We start from the raw sequence: 20,960 nt of genomic DNA, 5'->3' as shown, positions 1-20,960 counted from the left end.
ACACTCACATAATCTGGGGCTGTGAAAAGTTGGAGAGATTTGGGGCGGGAGTGTAGGCAGCGCTAACAAGGAGAGTGGGGAGGACGTTGAGCTGGATCCTTTGGTGGCGATATCTGGGGTATCGGAGAGGCTGGAGCTGATGTGAGGGAGGAAGGCCAATGTTCTGGCCTTCGCCTCTCTGATTGCTCGGCGAAGAATTCTGTTGGGAGTTGTAGTCAGTAACGCCACCAGGGGTGGCAGCCTTGCTGGGTGACTTATGTGACTTTCTGTGGTATTATAGGTATTATGGTACCTGAGAGGCTGAAGTACCATTGGTAGAACCTATATGCTTGCTATTGGCTAGAGTGTATAATAGCTCCGCCCTGATAGGCGGGGTATAACAACCCGTGCCGTCCCAGCAGCCCTCATTCTGTACCTGAGCTGCTGGGGGAAACATCTAGCTTATTAAAGCCTTCAGTTGGACTACAACCTCGTTTTAGTGGTCATTGATCATGCATTAATTTAATAAGCTAGATTTTAAGAAGAAAGGATGGAGCTCCGAATCAAGCCGGAGTGTCTGCAACTCAGTCCCAACGCGGCGAACTCAGCGGCAATCTTTAAGCACTGGCTGGCGTGTTTTCAAGGGTATCTCGAGACGGCAGAAAACGCACCCACGGGAGAGCAGAAACTGCACGTCCTGCACTAAAGGGTGAGCGCGGAAATCTGCACCCTCATCAAGGAAGCGGAAGACTTTGATGCAGCAATCGAGCTGCTAAAAGGACACTATATTCACCTGGTAAACTAGGTCTACACCCGGCATCTGCTTGCAACAAGACAGCAAACCCCTGGGGAATCGTTGGAGGAATTCTATCGCACACTCCTGGTGCTGGGCAGAAGCTGCGGCTGCCCGCAAGTTTCGGCGAGCGAACACACAGAACTCTTAGTCCGGGTCGCTTTTGTGGCAGGTATGCTTTCATCACAAATCCGCCAGCGCCTGTTAGAGAAAGACACCCTGAGTCTTAGGGAGGCACAGGCCCTTGCAGGCTCCCTGGACGTGGCCTCCAGGAACGCCTGCGCCTACGTTCCCGACCGCATGGCAGCCCCCTGGGCAGCGTGGAACCCCGCAGCGGCCGACCAAGAGACTTCCCCTGTTCCCCCGCAGCCCTGCGCTGCCAGGCAGCCTGCCAACTCCGAGGGGCCCCGCTGCTACCTTTGCGGGCAGGCCAAGCACCCCCGCCAGCGCTGCCCGGCCCACGCATCCACCTGCAGGGGATGTGGCAAAAAGGGCCATTTCGTGGGGGTATGTCAGGCCCGGGCGGTGGCCGCGGTCTCCAGCGGCGAATCCGGACCGCCACCACAAACTTCTCCATGGGCCCCGTGTGGCCAGTGGTAGCCGCCATCCCCATATCCCAGGGCCACGTGCGGACCCCGGGCGCCGCCATCTTGTTCCACGGACGCCACGCTTGAGGGATGGGCGCCGCCATTTTGTGCACCCCCGGCCATGTGCAACCAATGGGAGACGCCACCTTGGATGAACCCCCAGGACCCCAGCTCGGCCGACCACACACTGCCTGAACAGAATTCCCAACAACTGCGATTGGCCTTGATGACTCTGGATCAATCTCGACCTCGAACACTCTCAACCGCTACGATGACCGTTTTCATCAACAGGCACGAGACATCCTGCTTAATGGACTTTGGGAGCACGGAGAGCTTCATACACCCCGACACGGTAAGGCGCCGTTCCCTCCTCATCCACCCGGTTAATCAAAAAATCTCACTGGCCTCCGGTTCCCACTCAGTGGAGATAAAGGGGTTTTGTTTAGCAAACCTCACAGTCCAGGGAAGGGAGTTCAAAAATGTCTGTCTCTACGTCCTTCCCCACCTCTGCGCGGCTACACTCCTGGGTTTAGACTTCCAGTGTAACCTTCAAAGTCTGACCTTCCAATTCGGCGGCCCTATACCCCTTACTGTCTGCGGCCTCGCGACCCTTAAGGTCGACCAGCCTTCCCTGTTTGCGAACCTCACCCCGGATTGCAAACCCGTCGCCACCAGGAGCAGACGCTACAGTGCCCAGGACAGGATCTTTATTAGGTCAGAGGTCCAAAGGCTACTGATGGAAGGGGTCATTGAAGCCAGTAACGGCCCCTGGAGAGCTCAAGTAGTAGTGGTAAAGACCGGGGGAAGCATAGGATGGTCATCGACTACAGTCAGACCATCAACAGGTTTACGCAGCTGGACGTGTACCCCCTCCCCTGCATATCCGACCTGGTAAACAGGATCGCACATTATAAGGTCTCCACGGTGGATCTCAAGTCCGCCTACCACCAGTTTACGGGCAACATTCCCGTATCTCGATAATGTCACCATCTGCGGCCACGACCAGCAGGACCACGACACCAACCTCCGAAAATTTCTCCAGACCGCTAAAATTGTTAACCTAACATACAATAAGGATAAATGTGTGTTTAGCACAGACCGTCTAGCCATTCCCGGCTACGTAGTGCGAAATGGAGCTATATGTTCCGACCCTGAACGTATGCGCCCCCTTATGGAGTTCTCCCTCCCTCACTGCTCTAAGGCCCTAAAACGCTGCCTAGGGTTTTTTAGCTACTACGCCCAGTGGGTCACCAACTACGCGGACAAGGCCCGTCCACTCATCCAATCCACAGTTTTTCCCCTGTCGATAGAGGCATGCCAGCCCTTCAGCTGCATCAAAGCAGACATCGCAAAGGCCACGATGCATGCCATCGACGAGTCCCTCCCCTTCCAGGTCGAGAGTGATGCGTCCGACATAGCTCTGGCGGCCACCTTCAACCAAGCGGGCAGACCCGTGGCCTTTTTCTCCCGTACCCTCCATGCTTCCGAAATCCACCACTCCTCAGTCGAAAAGGAGGCCCAGGCCATGGTAGAAGCTGTGCGACATTGGAGGCATTACCTGGCCGGCAGGAGATTCACTCTCCTCATGGACCAACGGTCGGTGGCTTTCATGTTCGCTAATGGACAGCGGGGCAAGATAAAAAAACGACAAGATCTTGCGGTGGAGGATTGAACTCTCCACCTACAACTACGAGATCTTGTATCATCCCGGGAAGCTAAATGAGCCTCCTGACGCCCTGTCCCGAGGCACATGTGCCACTGCACAAGTTGACCGCCACCGAGCCCTCCACGAGGACCTCTGCCACCTGGGGGTCACTTGCTTTTCCATTTCGTCAAGACCCGCAACCTGCCCTACTCCATCGAGGAGGTCAGGACAGCCACCAGGGACTGCCAAATCTGCGCGGAGTGCAAACCGCACTTCTACCGGCCAGAGAGAGCGCACCTGATAAAGGCTTCCCGTCCCTTTGAACGCTTCAAAGGCCCCCTCCCCTCCATGAACGTGATTGACGAGTACTCCCGGTTCCCATTCGCCATCCCATGCCCCGACATGACCGCCTCCACCGTCATCAAGGCCCTCCATAGCATCTTTGCACTGTTCGGGTTCCCCGCTTACATACACAGTGATAGGGGGTCCTCCTTTATGAGCGACGAACTGCGTCAATTCCTGCTCAGCAAGGGCATCGCCTCGAGCAGGACGACCAGTTACAACCCCCGGGGTAACGGACAGGTAGAGAGGGAGAACGGGACTTCCGGTTGCGGCTATGCCTATGTAGGTCGCACGTTCGGCAGCTCCCGCCGGGAACGGACTTTTGGGCTCTCTAGAGGGGCCCCAACGGCAATTGTTTGACGGCTTCCAGTGTGGGAAAGCGACAGCAAGGTCCCCCCGACATTATATGGATTGGACCAGGAGTGGAGCGGTGAAAAAAGTGATCACGGAGCAGTGAAAAATGAGAGGGAGAAAAAACAAGATGGCGGTGGGTGGAGACCAAGCAGCATGGGCGCAGTGGTCGCAGGAGCAGCAGGGGTTTCTTAAACGCTGCTTTGAGGAGCTGAAAACCAAAATGCCGGCGCCAATGAAGGCGGCGATTGAGAAGCTAGTGGAGACCCAGAAGGCCCAAGGGGCGGCGATCCGGGAGCTGCGGCAAAAAGCCTCGGAGAACGAGGACGAGATCTTGGGCCTGGCGGTAAAGGCGCTGCACAAGAGGTGGGCGGAAAGATGTGAGGACCTGGAGAATAGGTCGAGGAGGAAGAATCTTCAGATTCTGGGTCTCCCCGAAGGAGTGGAGGGGCCCGATGCTGGGGCATATGTGAGCACGATGCGCAATTCGCTGATGGGCGCGGGAGCCTTCCTGAGGCCTCTGGAGCTGGATGGGGCTCACCGGGTCCTGGCGAGGAGACCCAAGGCCAACGAGCCGACAAGGGCTGTGGTGGTGAGGTTTCACCACTTTATGGACAGAGTGTGTCCTGAGATGGGCCAAGAAAGAGCGGAGCAGCAGGTGGGAGAAGACAGAGATCCGAATCTACCAGGACTGCAGTGCAGAGGTAGCTGAGGAGAGCTGGTTTCAATCGGGCTAAGGCGGTGCTCCATCGAAAGGGAGTGAAGTTCGGTATGCTGCAGCCAGCGCGACTGTGGGTCACGTTCCAGGATCAGCAACACTATTTCGAAACGCCTGATGAGGCATGGAGCTTTATACGGACTGAAAAGTTGAACTCAAATTGAGGGTTTGTTGTGGGGGGATGTTTACTGTGTATATGGTGTTTATCACGTTTAGGGAATGTTCCTTTGGTTTGGGTGCTGGATGAGGATGGGTGAAGGGATTTGATGGGGAGAGTGTGGGCGTCGGTGTTGGAGGAGCAGATCCCCATGAAGGAAGAGGGGGAGTGGAGGCCCGGGGATGGGGAATTGGGGTAAGGCCGCAAAAGGAGCTGCGCCAGAGGGGGCGGGGCCGGCTCAGGAAAGCGCGGGCTTTTTCCAGCGCTAGGGAAGGATGGGGGTGGGGGCCGGGGGGGATGGGCGGTGCTGGAGAGGAGCGCACACTGACTGCCATGGAGGGGGAGGGAGGATTCTCACACTGGGGGGGGGTCGATGGAATGGCGGGAGAGGCCAGGGTCAGCAGGAGTCAGCTGACTTACGGGACTGTTATAGGGGGAGCAAAAGGGCTAGATGTGGATCTAGCAGGGGGGGGGGGGGGGGGGGGGAGAAGAGGGGGGGGGTATAGGGTTGCCGCTGCATTGGCCAAAGGAGAGCTGGAAGTAGGAGAGGTGGTCGGGGCGGGGGTCCGCCATCTGGGGGACTGGAGGGTGTGGAAGGCGCGGGCACGTGGCTGGCCTAGAAAAGGAGATGGCTAGTCGGCGGGGGGGGGGGGGGGGGGGGGGGTGAGCAGCCCCCCAATCCGGCTGATAACTTGGAATGTGAGGGGCCTTAACGGGCCGGTCAACAGTGCCCGGGTGTTCGCGCACTTAAAGGGACGGAAGGCAGACGTGGTTATGCTCCAGGAGACCCATTTGAAGGTGGCAGATCAGGTTAGGCTGAGAAAGGGATGGGTAGGACAGGTATTCCATTCAGGGCTGGATGCGAAGAACAGAGGGGTTGCAATACTGGTGGGGAAGCGGGTGTCGTTTGAGGCAATGAATATTGTAGTGGATAATTGAGGTCGATATGTGATGGTGAGTGGTAGGTTGCAGGGGGTGCGGGTGGTACTGGTAAACTTATATGCCCCGAACTGGGATGATGCCGGATTTATGAAACGCATGCTGGGTCGGATTCCGGACCTGGAGGTAGGAAGCTTGATAATGGGGGGGGGGGGTATTTCAACACGGTGCTGGACCCAGCACTGGATCGCTCTAGGTCCAGGACGGGTAAGAGGCCGGCTGCGGCCAAGGTGCTTAGGGAGTTTATGGACCAGATGGGGGGAGTGGATCCATGGAGGTTTGTCAGGCCCCTGGCCAGGAAATTTTCATTCTTTTCCCATGTCCATAGAGCCTACTCCCGGATAGATTTTTTTATTTTGAGTAGGGCGCTAATCCCGAAAGTGGAGGGAACAGTGTATTCGGCCAGAGCCATCTCGGACCACGCCCCGCACTGGGTGGAGCTGGAGTTAGGAGAGGAGAGGGACCAGTGCCCGCTGCGGCGTCTAGATGTGGGACTATTGGCGGATGAGGTGGTGTGCGGGCGGGTGCGGGGGTGCTTTGAAAGATATTTGGAGGCCAATGACAACGGGGAGGTGCAGGTGGGGGTAGTCTGGGAGGCGCTGAAGGCGGTGGTCAGGGGAGAGTTAATCTCCATCAGGGCCCACAGGGAGAAGAGAGAGGGCAGGGAGAGTGTGAGGTTGGTGGGGGAGATCTTAAGGGTGGACGGGAGCTATGTAGAGGCCCCCAAGGAGGGACTACTCGGGGAGCGGCGGAACCTCCAGATGGAGTTCGACCTGTTGACCACAGGGAAAGCAGAGGCACAGTGGAGGAAAGCGCAGGGGGCGACGTATGAGTATGGGGAGAAGGCAAGTCGGATGCTGGCACACCAGCTTCGTAAGAGGGAGGCAGCGAGGGAGATAGGTGGAGTTAAGGATAGCGGGGGGAATACGGTGCGGAGTGCGGTGAGAATAAACAAGGTATTGAGGGACTTCTATGGGGATCTGTACAGATATGAGCCCCCAGCGGGCGAAGAGGGGATGCGACGATTTTTGGATCAGCTGAGGTTCCCGAGAGTGGAGGAGCAGGAGGTGGCTGGTTTAGGGGCGCCAATTGGGCTGGAGGAGCTGGTTACAGGATTGGGGAGCATGCAGGCGGGGAAGGCCCCGGGGCCAGATGGGTTCCCGGTCAGGTGTTACAGGAAATACGTGGACCTGCTGGGCCCGTTGCTAGTGAGGACTTTCAATAAGGCAAGGGAGTGGGGGACCTTGCCCCCGACAATGTCCGGGGCGCTGATCTCTCTGATCCGGAAGCGGGACAAGGACCCATTGCAATGTGGGTCGTATAGACAGATCTCGCTCCTCAATGTGGATGCTAAGTTGCTGGCAAAAGTGCTGGCTACGAGAATTGAGGACTGTGTCCCGGGGGTGATTCATGAGGATCAGACGGGATTTGTAAAGGGCAGGCAGCTAAATACTAATGTGCGGAGGCTCCTCAATGTGATTATGATACCCTCGGTGGAGGGAGAAGCGGAGGTAGTGGCAGCTATGGACGCGGAGAAGGCCTTCGACCAGGTGGAGTGGGAGTATCTTTGGGAAGTGCTGCGGGGGTTTGGGTTCGGGGAGGACTTCATCAGCTGGGTCAGGTTGCTATATAGAGCCCCGGTGGCGAGTGTGGCTACGAATCGGCGGAGGTCGGAGTACTTTCTGCTGTACCGAGGGACGAGGCAGGGGTGCCCCCTGTCCCCCTTGTTGTTTGCATTGGCAATTGAGCCTCTGGCCATGGCACTAAGGGAGTCCAGGAAATGGAGGGGACTGGTCCGAGGGGGAGAGGAACATCAGGTATCGCTGTATGTGGACGACCTGTTGCTGTATGTGGCAGATCCAGTGGAGGGGATGGCGGAGGTCATGTGGATCCTAAGGGAGTTTGGGGACTTCTCGGGGTATAAGCTCAATGTAGGGAAAAGTGAGCTCTTTGTGGTGCATCCAGGGAACCAGGGAAAGGGGATAGACGACCTGCCGTTGAAGAGGGTGGAAAGGAGCTTTCGGTACTTAGGGATCCTGGTGGCTGGGAGTTGGGGGGCCCTGCACAAGCTCAATTTGACGCGGTTGGTGGAGCACATAGAGGAGGATTTCAAAAGATGGGATGTGCTGCCACTCTCGCTAGCGGGCAGGGTGCAGTCGGTTAAAATGATGGTCCTCCCGAGGTTTCTCTTTGTGTTCCACTGCCTTCCCATTATGATTCCCAAGGCCTTTTTCAAACGGGTAGGTAGGAGCATCGTGGGTTTTGTGTGGGCAAATAAGACCCCGAGGGTAAAGAGGGTGTTTCTGGAGCGTAGTAGGGATAGGGGAGGGCTGGCTCTGCCGAATTTGTGCGGCTATTATTGGGCTGCCAATGTGGCGATGATCCGTCAGTGGGTAATGGAGGGAGAGGGGGTGGCGTGGAAGAGGTTGGAGATGGCGTCCTGTGTGGGCACGAGCCTGAGGGCGCTGGCGACGGCACCGCTGCCGCTCTCGCCGACAAGGTACACCACGAGTCCGGTGGTGGCGGCGACGTTGATAATCTGGGGGCAGTGGAGACGACACAGGGGCGAGGTGGGAGCCTCGGTTTGGTCCCCGATTCGGGAGAACCATCGGTTCATCCCGGGAAGGATGGATGGGGGGTTTGGAGCTGGCATCGGGCAGGGATTAGAAGAATGGGCAGGTGAGGGAATTCCCGCTGCTCCCGGCACAGGGGACTCGGGACAGGGTGATTTCGGGTGTATGGGTTGGAGAAGGCAGGGTTTCGGCGATCTACCAGGAGCTGAAAGAAGCGGAGGAGGCCTCAGCAGAGGAGCTAAAGGGAAAGTGGGAGGAGGAGCTTGGGGAGGAGATAGATAAGGGTCTGTGGGCTGATGCCCTGAGTAGGGTTAATTCTTCCTCCTCTTGCGCCAGGCTCAGCCTAATACAATTTAAGGTTGCTCACAGAGCACATATGACAGGGGCGAGGTTGAGTAGGTTCTTTGGGGTGGAGGATAGTTGTGGGAGGTGCTCGGGAAAAACGGCGAATCACGTCAACATGTTCTGGTCGTGCCGGGCACGGGAGGGGTTTAGCGAGGACTATGTCCAAGGTGGTGAAAGTCCAGGTCAAGCCGAGTTGGGGGTTGGCACTATTTGGGGTAACTGACGAGCCGGGAGTGCAGGAGGCGAAAGAGGCCGGTATCCTGGCCTTTGCGTCCCTGGTAGCCCGGCGGAGGATCTTGCTATTATGGAAGGACGCAAAGCCCCCCAGTGTGGAAGCCTGGATAAATGACATGGCAGGGTTCATTAAGCTGGAGAGGATAAAGTTCGCCTTACGAGGGTCTGTGCAGGGGTTCTTCAGGCGGTGGCAACCGTTCCTAGACTATCTCGCGGAGCGTTAGGAGGAGGTCAGCAGCAGCAGCAACCCAAGGGTGGGGGGGAGGGGGGGTCTCTTTCGGGGGGGGAATTCGGGTGGGTGGGGGGGGGCTTCCCTACGGGTACCTTTGAATGTCACATGGGGGGGTTACTGTATATGGGGAAACCCAATGTACAAGTTTTGTATAATTTTGACTGTTGTGTTTGTTTCTTTTTGTTATGGGGGGAGGGGGTTTGTTAAAAATGTTGTTGGAAAATTTGAATAAACATATTTTTAAAAAAAGAGAGGAAGAACGGAACGGTCTGGAAGACCGTCCTACTGGCCTTACGGTCAGTCCAGGAACATCACAGTCTCCCGCTGGCAAGAAGTCCTCCCGGATGCCCTCCACTCCATCCGGTCACTACTTTGTACAACCACCAATCAGGCACCTCACGAACGTCTCCTTGTCTTCCCTAGGAAGTCCTCCTCCGGGACCTCGCTCCCGACCTGGTTGGCAGCACCCGGACCCATCCTGCTCCGAAAACACATGCGGGCGCACAAGTTGGACCCTTTGGTCGAGAGGGTCCATCTGCTCCATGCTAACCCCCAGTACGCCTACGTGGCGTACTCCGACGGCCGACAAGATACGGTCTCCCTATGGGACCTGGCGCACACCGGAACTCCACACACATTCCAGCCACCAGTCACACCCTCCCCTCCACCGCAGCACCTTACAGGAGGATCGGTCCTTACGCCGCCCCTGCCTAGGCCCCCCCCCGCCCACCGACGCCCCCCGCAGGCGCTCCCTCCCCAGGTCAGCCGTTTTCCCCACCAGCGCCATCTAGGGGTGACGAAGCTGTCATAGAGATCGAAGCCACGCTCCCAGAGTCACAGACGCCCGAGCCTCCACCGGAGTCACCACCGAGGCTCCGACGATCACAGAGGACGACCAGGGCCCCCGATCAACTGATTGCTTAATTTTAACCGTAATCTGTAAATATAAAACACCAAATGTACATAGCTACCAGACTTGTAAATAGTTACTAAACACTGTACGGAGGTATTACGGTACCTCCATAACTAATTATACCATATTGTTATGTTTTGTAGTTGCTGGCCACCACCCCTGCCGGACTTTTTTTTAACAGAGGGTGAATGTGGTATTATAGGTATTACGGTACCTGAGAGACTGAAGTACCATTGGTAGAACCTATATGCTTGCTATTGGCTAGAGTGTATAATAGCTCCGCCCTGATAGGCGGGGTATACAAACCCGTGCCGTCTCAGCAGCCCTCATTCTATACCTGAGCTGCTGGGGGAAACAGCTAGCTTATTAAAGCCTTCAGTTGGACTTACAACCTCATTTTAGTGGTCATTGATCGTGCATCACTTTCTTAGTCTGGAAAAGATCAAGTATGAATTAAGGGGTTCAGCGGAGGGCTTCGAAGCAAGATTGGGGGGATGTTTGTGGCCGTGTTTGACGAGCTGTTCATCGCGGGGGTGCGGGGAGGGTGAAAAAGGGAAAAATTTGTACAAACTGTAGTTGTGTGTTGGGGAATTTGTTCCCCGAATTGTTTATGTTTTGTAACATTTTATATAAGTTTGGAATAAAATAGATTTTAAAAAGAAATAGCATTACATTCACAAGGTCAGCCATTGACCATTAATTACCCGTTGTTTCCTGTTACTGAGCCAACTTTGGATCCAATTTGCCACATTACCCTGTACTCCATGGGCTTTTAGTTTTTTGACTAATCAGCCAGGTGGGACCTTGTCAAATGCTTTCTGAAAATGCATGTTGCCATCATCCACTGCACTGCCCTCATCGATCCTCCTGTCACTTCCTTAAAGAATTCAATCAAATTTGTACGGCATAACCTTCATTTAACAAAGCCATGCTGACTACCGCTGGCTAGTCAATGCTTTCTAAGTGACAGTTTATCTGACATCTCCCAGCATTGATTCTAACAATTTGCCCACCACCAAAGTAAGACTAACTGGCTTATAATTGTTTGGCATTTCCTTTGAGCCCTTTTAAAATAACGGAAGCACATTTGCATTCCTCTGGCACCTCCCCAGTGACTAGTGAAGATTGGAAAATAATCCTCAGAGCATCTGCTATTTCCTCCCTGAGGAGTGGGATGAGATAGGAGTGGGGTGTTGTCGGGTTGTTACATTTTTTTGTCAGTTTAATTATATTACTGTTATTTGTGTAAAATTTACAAAACTGGTGACTCCAGTTTATTGGACTCGGCCAAGGTCCTCATGTATTTTAAAATAAAATCTAATTTCACTTGAGTTGCGACTTACAAATGCAATCTGGTAGCTGACCCAAATGGCAAAGACCCGGGTTTCAACCTTCCATGAAAAGTCTAGACAGCCCTCAACTGCTTGAGGACAGGCCAGGGCTGAAGCGGCCGCCTGCTGCAAAAGTGGAACATGAGTTGCAGTTCATTGTGACTTTGGCCATCCAAGTCAGTCCATCAACCACGTGAGCTGCTACCCTGGGAGATCCAATCCCAGTGGTATCACAACCACTCAACCAACAATAATAATAATCTTTACTGTCACAAGTTGGCTTACATTAACACTGCAGTGAAATTACTGTGAAAAGCCCCTAGTCGCCACACTCTGGCACCTGTTCGGGTACACAGAGGGAGAATTCAGAATGTCCAAACTACCTAATAGCACGTCTTTCGGGACTTGTGGGAGGAAACCGGAGCACCCGGAGGAAACCCACGCAGACACGGGGAGGACGTGCAGACTTCGCACAGACAGTGACCCAAGCTGGGAATCGAATCTGGGACCCTGGCGCTGTGAAGCCATAGTGCTAATCACTGTGCTACCGTGCTGCCCACTGTCAGCTGAAGCCATTTAAGTAGTTGTTAATCTCAACATTGAAATAGAACTGCTTCCTTTCCATGTAAAAGATGTGCAGGTTCGGTGGATTGGCCATGCTAAATTGCCCTTAGAGTCCAAAAAGGTTAGTTGGGGTTACTGGGTTAGAAGTGTGGGCTTAAATGGGGTGCTCTTTCCAAGAGCCGGTGTAGACTCGATGGGCCGAATGGCCTCCTTCTGCACTGTATATTCTATGATTCTATAAAAAAGGCCTGAAATAGATTTGTAAATTAAGTAAAAAAGCATCTTTCATTCTCACTCCACAGTATAAATATTCCCCACATTCTCTGACTGTTAGCTTTGACAAAGAGTCATTGGACTCAAAACGTTAGCTCTTTTCTCTCCCCACTGATGCTGCCAGACCTGCTGAGATTTTCCAGCGTTTTCTCTTCCATTTGTAAATTATGTATTGTAAAGAGCATGTTGCAAACTACTGTAGTACCCCCGCATGTCTTGTGGTGGCAGTCTTGGTCTTTCCTTTTGCCACGGATTCTCTAATATGACTTTCGGACCAGATTCCCGAGACCAGATTCTCAGTACGAAGAGCAGAGAGATTTCAGAGGCGGAAAAAATTACTTTCATAATCCCCGAAACCACTTTCATTAATTTATACCTGCCACTTAAAAAAATAGCAGTTAACTATTAAGCTTTTAAAAGGGAAGTGGATAAATGTTTGAAAATTAAAAGGGTATGGGGAAAAGCAAGGGAATGGGACTAAGTGGGATGGATAGCTCTCTTATCTTTGTTGTAAAATTTTAATATATTTTGGTTTTTGGCAGCTATTTGGTAGTTTTACATCCACTGCTGTGTCTATGGTTGGTTCATGAATTTTAGGTGATGGATGGAATTGAGTTCCTGGCCATGTGCTTTTGAAACTCTCTCTACTCTACATTGATGTCTGGAACTTGATCTGCAGAAGCAAAATTCGAGGAGCTGAGGTTTGATGACTTGTTCCCCTCTCCACAGGTAACTGTAACATTACAGTAGCTCGGCTACTCACCATTCTTCCTGTATAAGCCTAGATAGTGAATGTCACAGGGCTATTTGACTGCAGAACAGCAACGGTAGCCAAGCCAATCCTTGCTGCATACAATGTCCTTGCATTGAGTAGGAGTCTCTGGCAAGCAAGCGGGACTGGGAATCCTGGTGCAGTGACTGGTTGTAGTACTGCTACCAACTCCCTGGCTCAGATCAGTTAACTCCGAACGTACTAGTGATCAAGCCTGTGACCCACCTGATGTGTGCAACTCAGCACCGCAACACAGTTTATTTTATTCATTCTCAGGATGTGGGATTAAGATGGGAGTCCCAAGATTTTGAAATGGTACTGTATATGTAAATCAGGATGGCGAGTGATTCAGAAGGTCACTTGCAGTGGTGTTCCCATGCACCTGCTGCCTTTGTCCTTCTCAGTGATGGAAGCTGTGAGGTTGGAAAGAGTCATGGCCGCTGCCACTGTGTTGGTGGGAAGTAGATATTTAGGTCAGAAGATGGGGGTTCTGATCAAACAGTAAGTTCACTTTCTAATTGAGCCATGATGGATGTATTTAAGCTGCAACACGTTTTCACAGCACTTACCTTGATTTTGCTTGTTCTTGTCCCACTCTCCAGGCATTCCAATTGCCTCTTCACCAGCTTTGCTGACTAATGTGGAGCACTGGCTGTCACAGCTGGCACTGCCACCTGCTGACAGGGTAGTTACCTGCCCCCTGGTCATTGTGCCACTGGGGGTCCCGGGTTCTGTCAACTTAACTTCACCACCGTGGCCTGCGACAGCGTCTGTGAACAGAAAACCGATTCAGAAACATTCTTAACTCTTTTCCAGAGAAGAAGAGAATGTGGTGAAAGGTAACTCTGTGTATAGGGTAACTGTGCCAGCTGTATCCAGGCTGCAGTCTTGCTGCTTATTGAAAGCAGTGTCAGCTACAAATGTCAGGTACAAATTGGAGGGAGAGGTGGAAAGTGAAATTTAACTTTGGGAGAGGCGCAACCACAGGCCCTAGACACCCATCAAACATCTGCTGCACATTCCCATCCTTTGACATTGCTGAAGAGGAAGGTGTGACATGATGTTTAGTTGGTGACTGATTCACTGCTGTCCATGTGTGTTCTCCCCAGAGTTAAACCTAATTCCCTTTCATAGAATACGTTGTGCGTGAGCTGGGCTCTATTGCATCATTTAAATGCACATTTTAATATAAATACAGAGCATTTTTTTGCTAAAGTTTGAACAAGTTTTTTTAAAAAAAAATATTTTATTGAAAATTTTTGGTCAACCAACACAGTACATTGTGCATCCTTTACACAATATTATAACAACACAAATAACAATGACCTATTTTATAAACAGAAAATGAATAAATAATAAATAACAAAAATGAAAACTAACCCTAATTGGCAACTGCCTTATCACAAGTAACACTCTCCAAAAATATAATTTAACAGTCCAATATATAATTATCTGTAGCAACGACCTATACATATTATACAGTATATATTAACAACCCTGAGAGTCCTTCTGGTTCCTCCTCCCCCCCTCGATCCTGGGCTGCTGCTGCTGCCTTCTTTTTTCCATTCCATCTATCTTTCTGCGAGGTATTCGACGAACGGTTGCCACCGCCTGGTGAACCCTTGAGCCGACCCCCTTAGAACGAACTTAATCCGCTCTAGCTTTATAAACCCTGCCATGTCATTTATCCAGGTCTCCACCCCCGGGGGCTTGGCTTCTTTCCACATTAGCAATATCCTGCGCCGGGCTACTAGGGACGCAAAGGCCAAAACATCGGCCTCTCTTGCCTCCTGCACTCCCGGCTCTTGTGCAACCCCAAATATAGCCAACCCCCAGCTTGGTTCGACCCGGACCCCCACTACCTTTGAAAGCACCTTTGTCACCCCCATCCAAAACCCCTGTAGTGCCGGGCATGACCAAAACATATGGGTATGATTCGCTGGGCTTCTCGAGCACCTTGCACACCTATCCTCCACCCCAAAAAATTTGCTGAGCCATGCTCCAGTCATATGCGCCCTGTGTAATACCTTAAACTGAATCAGGCTTAGCCTGGCACACGAGGACGACGAGTTTACCCTGCTTAGGGCATCTGCCCACAGCCCCTCCTCGATCTCCTCCCCCAGCTCTTCTTCCCATTTCCCTTTTAGTTCATCTACCATAGTCTCCCCTTCGTCCCTCATTTCCCTATATATATCTGACACCTTACCATCCCCCACCCATGTCTTTGAGATCACTCTGTCCTGCACCTCTTGTGTCGGGAGCTGCGGGAATTCCCTCACCTGTTGCCTCGCAAAAGCCCTCAGTTGCATATACCTGAATGCATTCCCTTGGGGCAACCCATATTTCTCGGTCAGCACTCCCAGACTCGCGAACTTCCCATCCACAAACAGATCTTTCAGTTGCGTTATTCCTGCTCTTTGCCACATTCCATATCCCCCATCCATTCCTCCCGGGGCAAACCTATGGTTGTTTCTTATCGGGGACCGCCCCAAGGCTCCAGTCTTTCCCCTATGCCGTCTCCACTGTCCCCAAATCTTCAGTGTAGCCACCACCACCGGGCTTGTGGTGTAGTTCCTCGGTGAGAACGGCAATGGGGCTGTCACCATAGCCTGTAGGCTAGTCCCCCTACAGGACGCCCTCTCTAATCTCTTCCACGCCACTCCCTCCTCCTCTCCCATCCACTTACTCACCATTGAAATATTAGCGGCCCAATAATACTCACTTAGGCTCGGTAGTGCCAGCCCCCCCCTATCCCTGCTACGCTGTAAGAATCCCTTCCTCACTCTCGGGGTCTTCCCGGCCCACACAAAACCCATGATGCTCTTTTCAATCCTTTTTTAAAAAGCCTTCGTGATCACCACCGGGAGGCACTGAAACACAAAGAGGAATCTCGGGAGGACCACCATCTTAACCGCCTGCACCCTCCCTGCCAGTGACAGGGATACCATATCCCATCTCTTGAAATCCTCCTCCATTTGTTCCACCAACCGCGTTAAATTTAACCTATGCAATGTGCCCCAATTCTTGGCTATCTGGATCCCCAGGTAACGAAAGTCCCTTGTTACCTTCCTCAACGGTAGGTCCTCTATTTCTCTACTCTGCTCCCCTGGATGCACCACAAACAACTCACTTTTCCCCATGTTCAATTTATACCCTGAAAAATCCCCAAACTCCCCAAGTATCCGCATTATTTCTGGCATCCCCTCCGCCGGGTCTGCCACATATAGTAACAAATCGTCCGCATACAAAGATACCCGGTGTTCTTCTCCTCCTCTAAGTACTCCCCTCCACTTCTTGGAACCCCTCAACACTATCGCCAGGGGCTCAATCGCCAGTGCAAACAATAATGGGGACAGAGGGCATCACTGCCTTGTCCCCCTATGGAGCCGAAAATATGCAGATCCCCGTCCATTCGTGACCACGCTCGCCATCGGGGCCCTATACAACAGCTGCACCCATCTAACATACCCCTCTCCAAAACCAAATCTCCTCAACACCTCCCACAAATAATCCCACTCCACTCTATCAAATGCTTTCTCGGCATCCATCGCCACTACTATCTCCGTTTCCCCCTCTGGTGGGGGCATCATCATTACCCCTAACAGCCTCCGTATATTCGTGTTCAGCTGTCTCCCCTTCACAAACCCAGTTTGGTCCTCGTGGACCACCCCCGGGACACATTCCTCTATTCTCATTGCCATTACCTTGGCCAGAATCTTGGCATCTACATTTAGGAGGGAAATAGGTCTATAGGACCCGCATTGTAGCGGGTCCTTTTCCTTCTTTAAGAGAAGCGATATCATTGCTTCAGACATAGTCGGGGGCAGTTGTCCCCTTTCCTTTGCCTCATTAAAGGTCCTCGTCAATACCGGGGCGAGCAAGTCCACATATTTTCTATAGAATTCGACTGGGAATCCATCCGGTCCTGGGGCCTTTCCCGCCTGCATGCTCCTAATTCCTTTCACCACTTCTTCTACCTCGATCTGTACTCCCAGTCCCACCCTTTCCTGCTCTTCCACCTTGGGAAATTCCAGCCGATCTAAAAAGCCCATCATTCTCTCCCTCCCATCCGGGGGTTGAGCTTCATATAATTTTTTATAAAATGTCTTGAACACTCCATTCACTCTCTCCGCTCCCCGCTCCATCTCTCCTTCCTCATCCCTCACTCCCCCTATTTCCCTCGCTGCTCCCCTTTTCCTCAATTGGTGTGCCAGCAACCTGCTCGCCTTCTCCCCATATTCGTACTGTACACCCTGTGCCTTCCTCCATTGTGCCTCTGCAGTGCCCGTAGTCAGCAAGTCAAATTCTACATGTAGCCTTTGCCTTTCCCTGTACAGTCCCTCCTCCGGTGCTTCCGCATATTGTCTGTCCACCCTCAAAAGTTCTTGCAGCAACCGCTCCCGTTCCTTACTCTCCTGCTTCCCTTTATGTGCCCTTATTGATATCAGCTCCCCTCTAACCACCACCTTCAACGCCTCCCAGACCACTCCCACCTGGACCTCCCCATTATCATTGAGTTCCAAGTACTTTTCAATGCACCCCCTCACCCTTAGACACACCCTCTCATCTGCCATTAGTCCCATGTCCATTCTCCAGGGTGGGCGCCCTCCTGTTTCCTCCCCTATCTCCAAGTCTACCCAGTGTGGAGCGTGATCCGAAATGGCTATAGCCGTATACTCCGTTCCCCTCACCTTCGGGATCAACGCCCTTCCCAGCACAAAAAAGTCTATTCGCGAGTAGACTTTATGGACATAGGAGAAAAACGAGAACTCCTTACTCCTAGGTCTGCTAAATCTCCACGGGTCTACACCTCCCATCTGCTCCATAAAATCTTTAAGTACCTTGGCTGCTGCCGGCCTCCTTCCAGTCCTGGACTTCGACCTATCCAGCCCTGGTTCCAACACCGTATTAAAATCTCCCCCCATTATCACAGCTTTCCCATCTCTAGGTCCGGAATGCGTCCTAGCATCCGCCTCATAAAATTGGCATCATCCCAGTTCGGGGCATATACGTTGACCAAAACCACCGTCTCCCCCTGTAGTTTGCCACTCACCATCACGTATCTGCCCCCGTTATCCACCACTATAGTCTTTGCCTCGAACATTACCCGCTTCCCCACTAATATAGCCACCCCCCTGTTTTTCGCATCTAGCCCCGAATGGAACACCTGCCCCACCCATCCTTTGCGTAGCCTAACCTGGTCTATCAATTTCAGGTGCGTTTCCTGTAACATAACCACATCTGCCTTAAGTTTCTTAAGGTGTGCGAGTACCCGTGCCCTCTTTATCGGCCCGTTCAGCCCTCTCATGTTCCACGTGATCAGCCGGGTTGGGGGGCTTCCTACCCCCCCCCCCCCCCTTGTCGATTAGCCATCCCCTTTTTCCAGCTCCTCACCCGGTTCCCACGCAGCTGTATCTCCCCCAGGCGGTGCCCCCCCGCCCATCCCCTCCCATACCAGCTCCCCCCTCCCCAGCAGCAGCAACCCAGTAATTCCCCCCCCCCACCCCCCTCGCTAGCGTAATTACTCCCCCCATGTTGCTCCCAGAAGTCAGCAAACTCTGGCCGACCTCGGCTTCCCCCCGTGACCTCGGCTCGCACCGTGCGACGCCCCCTCCTTCCTGCTTCTCTATTCCCGCCATGATTATCATAGCGCGGGAACCAAGCCCACGCTTCTCCCTTGGCCCCGCCCCCAATGGCCAACGCCCCATCTCCTCCACCTCCCCTCCTCCCCCCCATCATCACCTGTGGAAGAGAGAAAAGTTACCACATCGCAGGATTAGTACATAAAACTCCTCTTTCCCCCCTTTTTAACCCCCCTCTTCGCCCCCCACATTCGCCCCACCACTTTGTTCAAATGTTCTTTTTAATAACCCGCTCATTCCAGTTTTTCTTCCACAATAAAAGTCCACGCTTCATCCGCCGTCTCAAAGTAGTGGTGCCTCCCTCGATATGTGACCCACAGTCTTGCCGGTTGCAGCATTCCAAATTTTATCTTCTTTTTATGAAGCACCGCCTTGGCCCGATTAAAGCTCGTCCTCCTTCTCGCCACCTCCGCACACCAGTCTTGATAAACGCGGATCACCGCGTTCTCCCATTTACTGCTCCGAGTTTTCTTTGCCCATCTAAGGACCATTTCTCTATCCTTAAAACGGAGGAATCTCACCACTATGGCTCTGGGAATTCCTCCTGCTCTCGGTCCTTGCGCCATCACTCGGTATGCTCCCTCCACCTCCAACGGACCCGCCGGGGCCTCCGCTCCCATTAACGAGTGCAGCATCGTGCTCAGATATGCCCCGACGTCCGCTCCCTCCGCACCTTCAGAAAGACCAAGAATCCTCAAGTTGTTCCTCCTTGCGTTGTTCTCCAGTGCCTCCAACCTTTCCACACATCGTTTCTGATGTGCCTCATGCATCTCCGTCTTCACCACCAGGCCCTGTATGTCGTCCTCATTCTCGGCTGCCTTTGCCTTCACGACCCGAAGCTCCCGCTCCTGGGTCTTTTGTTCCTCCTTTAGCCCTTCGATCGCCTGTAGTATCGGGGCCAACAGCTCTTTCTTCATTTCCTTTTTGAGCTCTTCCACACAGCATTTCAAGAACTCTTGTTGTTCAGGGCCCCATGTTAAACTGCCACCTTCCGACGCCATCTTGGTTTTTGCTTGCCTTCCTTGCCGCTGTTCTAAAGAATCCACTGCAATCCGGCCACTTTCTCCTCCTTTTTTCATCCGTATCCAGGGGGGATTCCCTTCTGGTTTACCGCACAGTGTTTTTAGCCATCAAAATTGCCGTTGGGGCTCCTATCAAGAGCCCAAAAGTCCGTTTCACCGGGAGCTGCCGAAACGTGCGACTCAGCTGGTCATCGCCGCACCCAGATCCCTCCAAGTTTGAACAAGTTAAATAATGTTTATACTGTTATAGATAATATTGATGTACATGTGCTAAAGTATTACCTGAACCACAACTTACAATTTGAATTAAAAAGGAAGGAAAGTCTCTGAGGAAGCACATCTGTTCAAAATATTCTGCTTCCCTGCCCTGAACTAAATATATATATATCTGTTAACTACCCAGAAATGTTGCTATTGCAACATCCTCAGAAATCCTCCTCCCCCACTCCTGACCACTCATCAACAGTGTCACTTCCCATTCTAATATGGACATTATCAGATTGGGCCTTTTGTGTTGTTCAGCAAGTGCATTCACTGCACAGGAGGACAGTATTTTGGATTGGCCTGGGAACAGACCCAAAGCCTGGTGATCCCAGGAAGGCTTGAATACTACTCCAAGGGTAAAAAAGATGATTACTTTGTTGCCGAACCGCATATTTTGCGTATATCAAGGTCCAACGACAGACAGCAAAATAACTGACTCGTTCATCTGCTTTCAGTTTCTAAGAACAATCTTTCACCAAGTTGGTCTCGCAGTGTAAAGGGCTGCCGACGGGGCAGTATTGCAGACCGGCACATTCCAAGGCCCAGGACTACGTGCTGAAGGATGCACTAAAGCTTGGGACATCCGCCGCTGCAAGAGCTCAAGGGGGAAAGGCCACTGTCTAAGGCCCTCACACCATAATATACTGAAGGGCTGGACCTCCTGTAAAACCTCGTGGGCTGTCTATTTCATATGAAATGTATATTATACATTGTAATTGTAGTGAGGCATCACAGTGTTGAAATAAATTGCACTTCATGTCATGTTAAAGTTCAATTGTTATGTACTTTTACAAATATTATGAATAAAGTACATTTTGTGAAAAAAAGTCAGCTTTTGTTGGTGTGAGTTGAAAGGACAGTGGTCTGGACAACAGGAGAATTCCCCCTGCTCTTCTCTGAACATTGCCCAGACTCTTTAATATTCAGCTGAAGCGGTGGAGCAGGCAGACAGAGGAGCATATTTCTGAAAAACGATCATCCTGAACTGTTCATTCTGTTTCTCTCTCCACAGATACTTCCTGATTATTACCAGCAATTTCTGTTTTAACCACACTTTAATATCGCTTTCAGTAACGACCTGTGGATCATTGTGAAACTGCTTCTAGGACAATATTTTCTGATAGCTGTTCACTGGTAGGCAGAGAAAAAGAAAGCAAATCACAGAATGCTTTGAGTGCAGAAGGAGACCATTCAGCCCACAGTGTCTGCACTGGCTCCCTGAATGTGAGTGTCATTCACCTACCTTCGCCCCATAATCTTGCACATTCTTGGATATTCAACATG

At 52.2% G+C, this 20,960-nt stretch overlaps 1 protein-coding gene across 1 annotated transcript in view; it reads right to left on the bottom strand.

Moving 5' to 3' along the window:
* Window positions 1-20,960, bottom strand: part of LOC140387128 (uncharacterized) — a 186,293-nt gene that overhangs the window by 23,294 nt on the left and 142,039 nt on the right. The window contains exon 25 of the mRNA XM_072470139.1: window positions 13,318-13,518. Within this exon, the coding sequence (XP_072326240.1) occupies window positions 13,318-13,518 (201 nt within the window). The remainder of the gene's footprint in view (window positions 1-13,317; window positions 13,519-20,960) is intronic.

Source organism: Scyliorhinus torazame, chromosome 12 (assembly GCF_047496885.1).
Source record: "Scyliorhinus torazame isolate Kashiwa2021f chromosome 12, sScyTor2.1, whole genome shotgun sequence".
NCBI lineage: Eukaryota > Metazoa > Chordata > Chondrichthyes > Carcharhiniformes > Scyliorhinidae > Scyliorhinus > Scyliorhinus torazame.
This window is presented reverse-complemented; position numbering and strand designations above follow the sequence as displayed.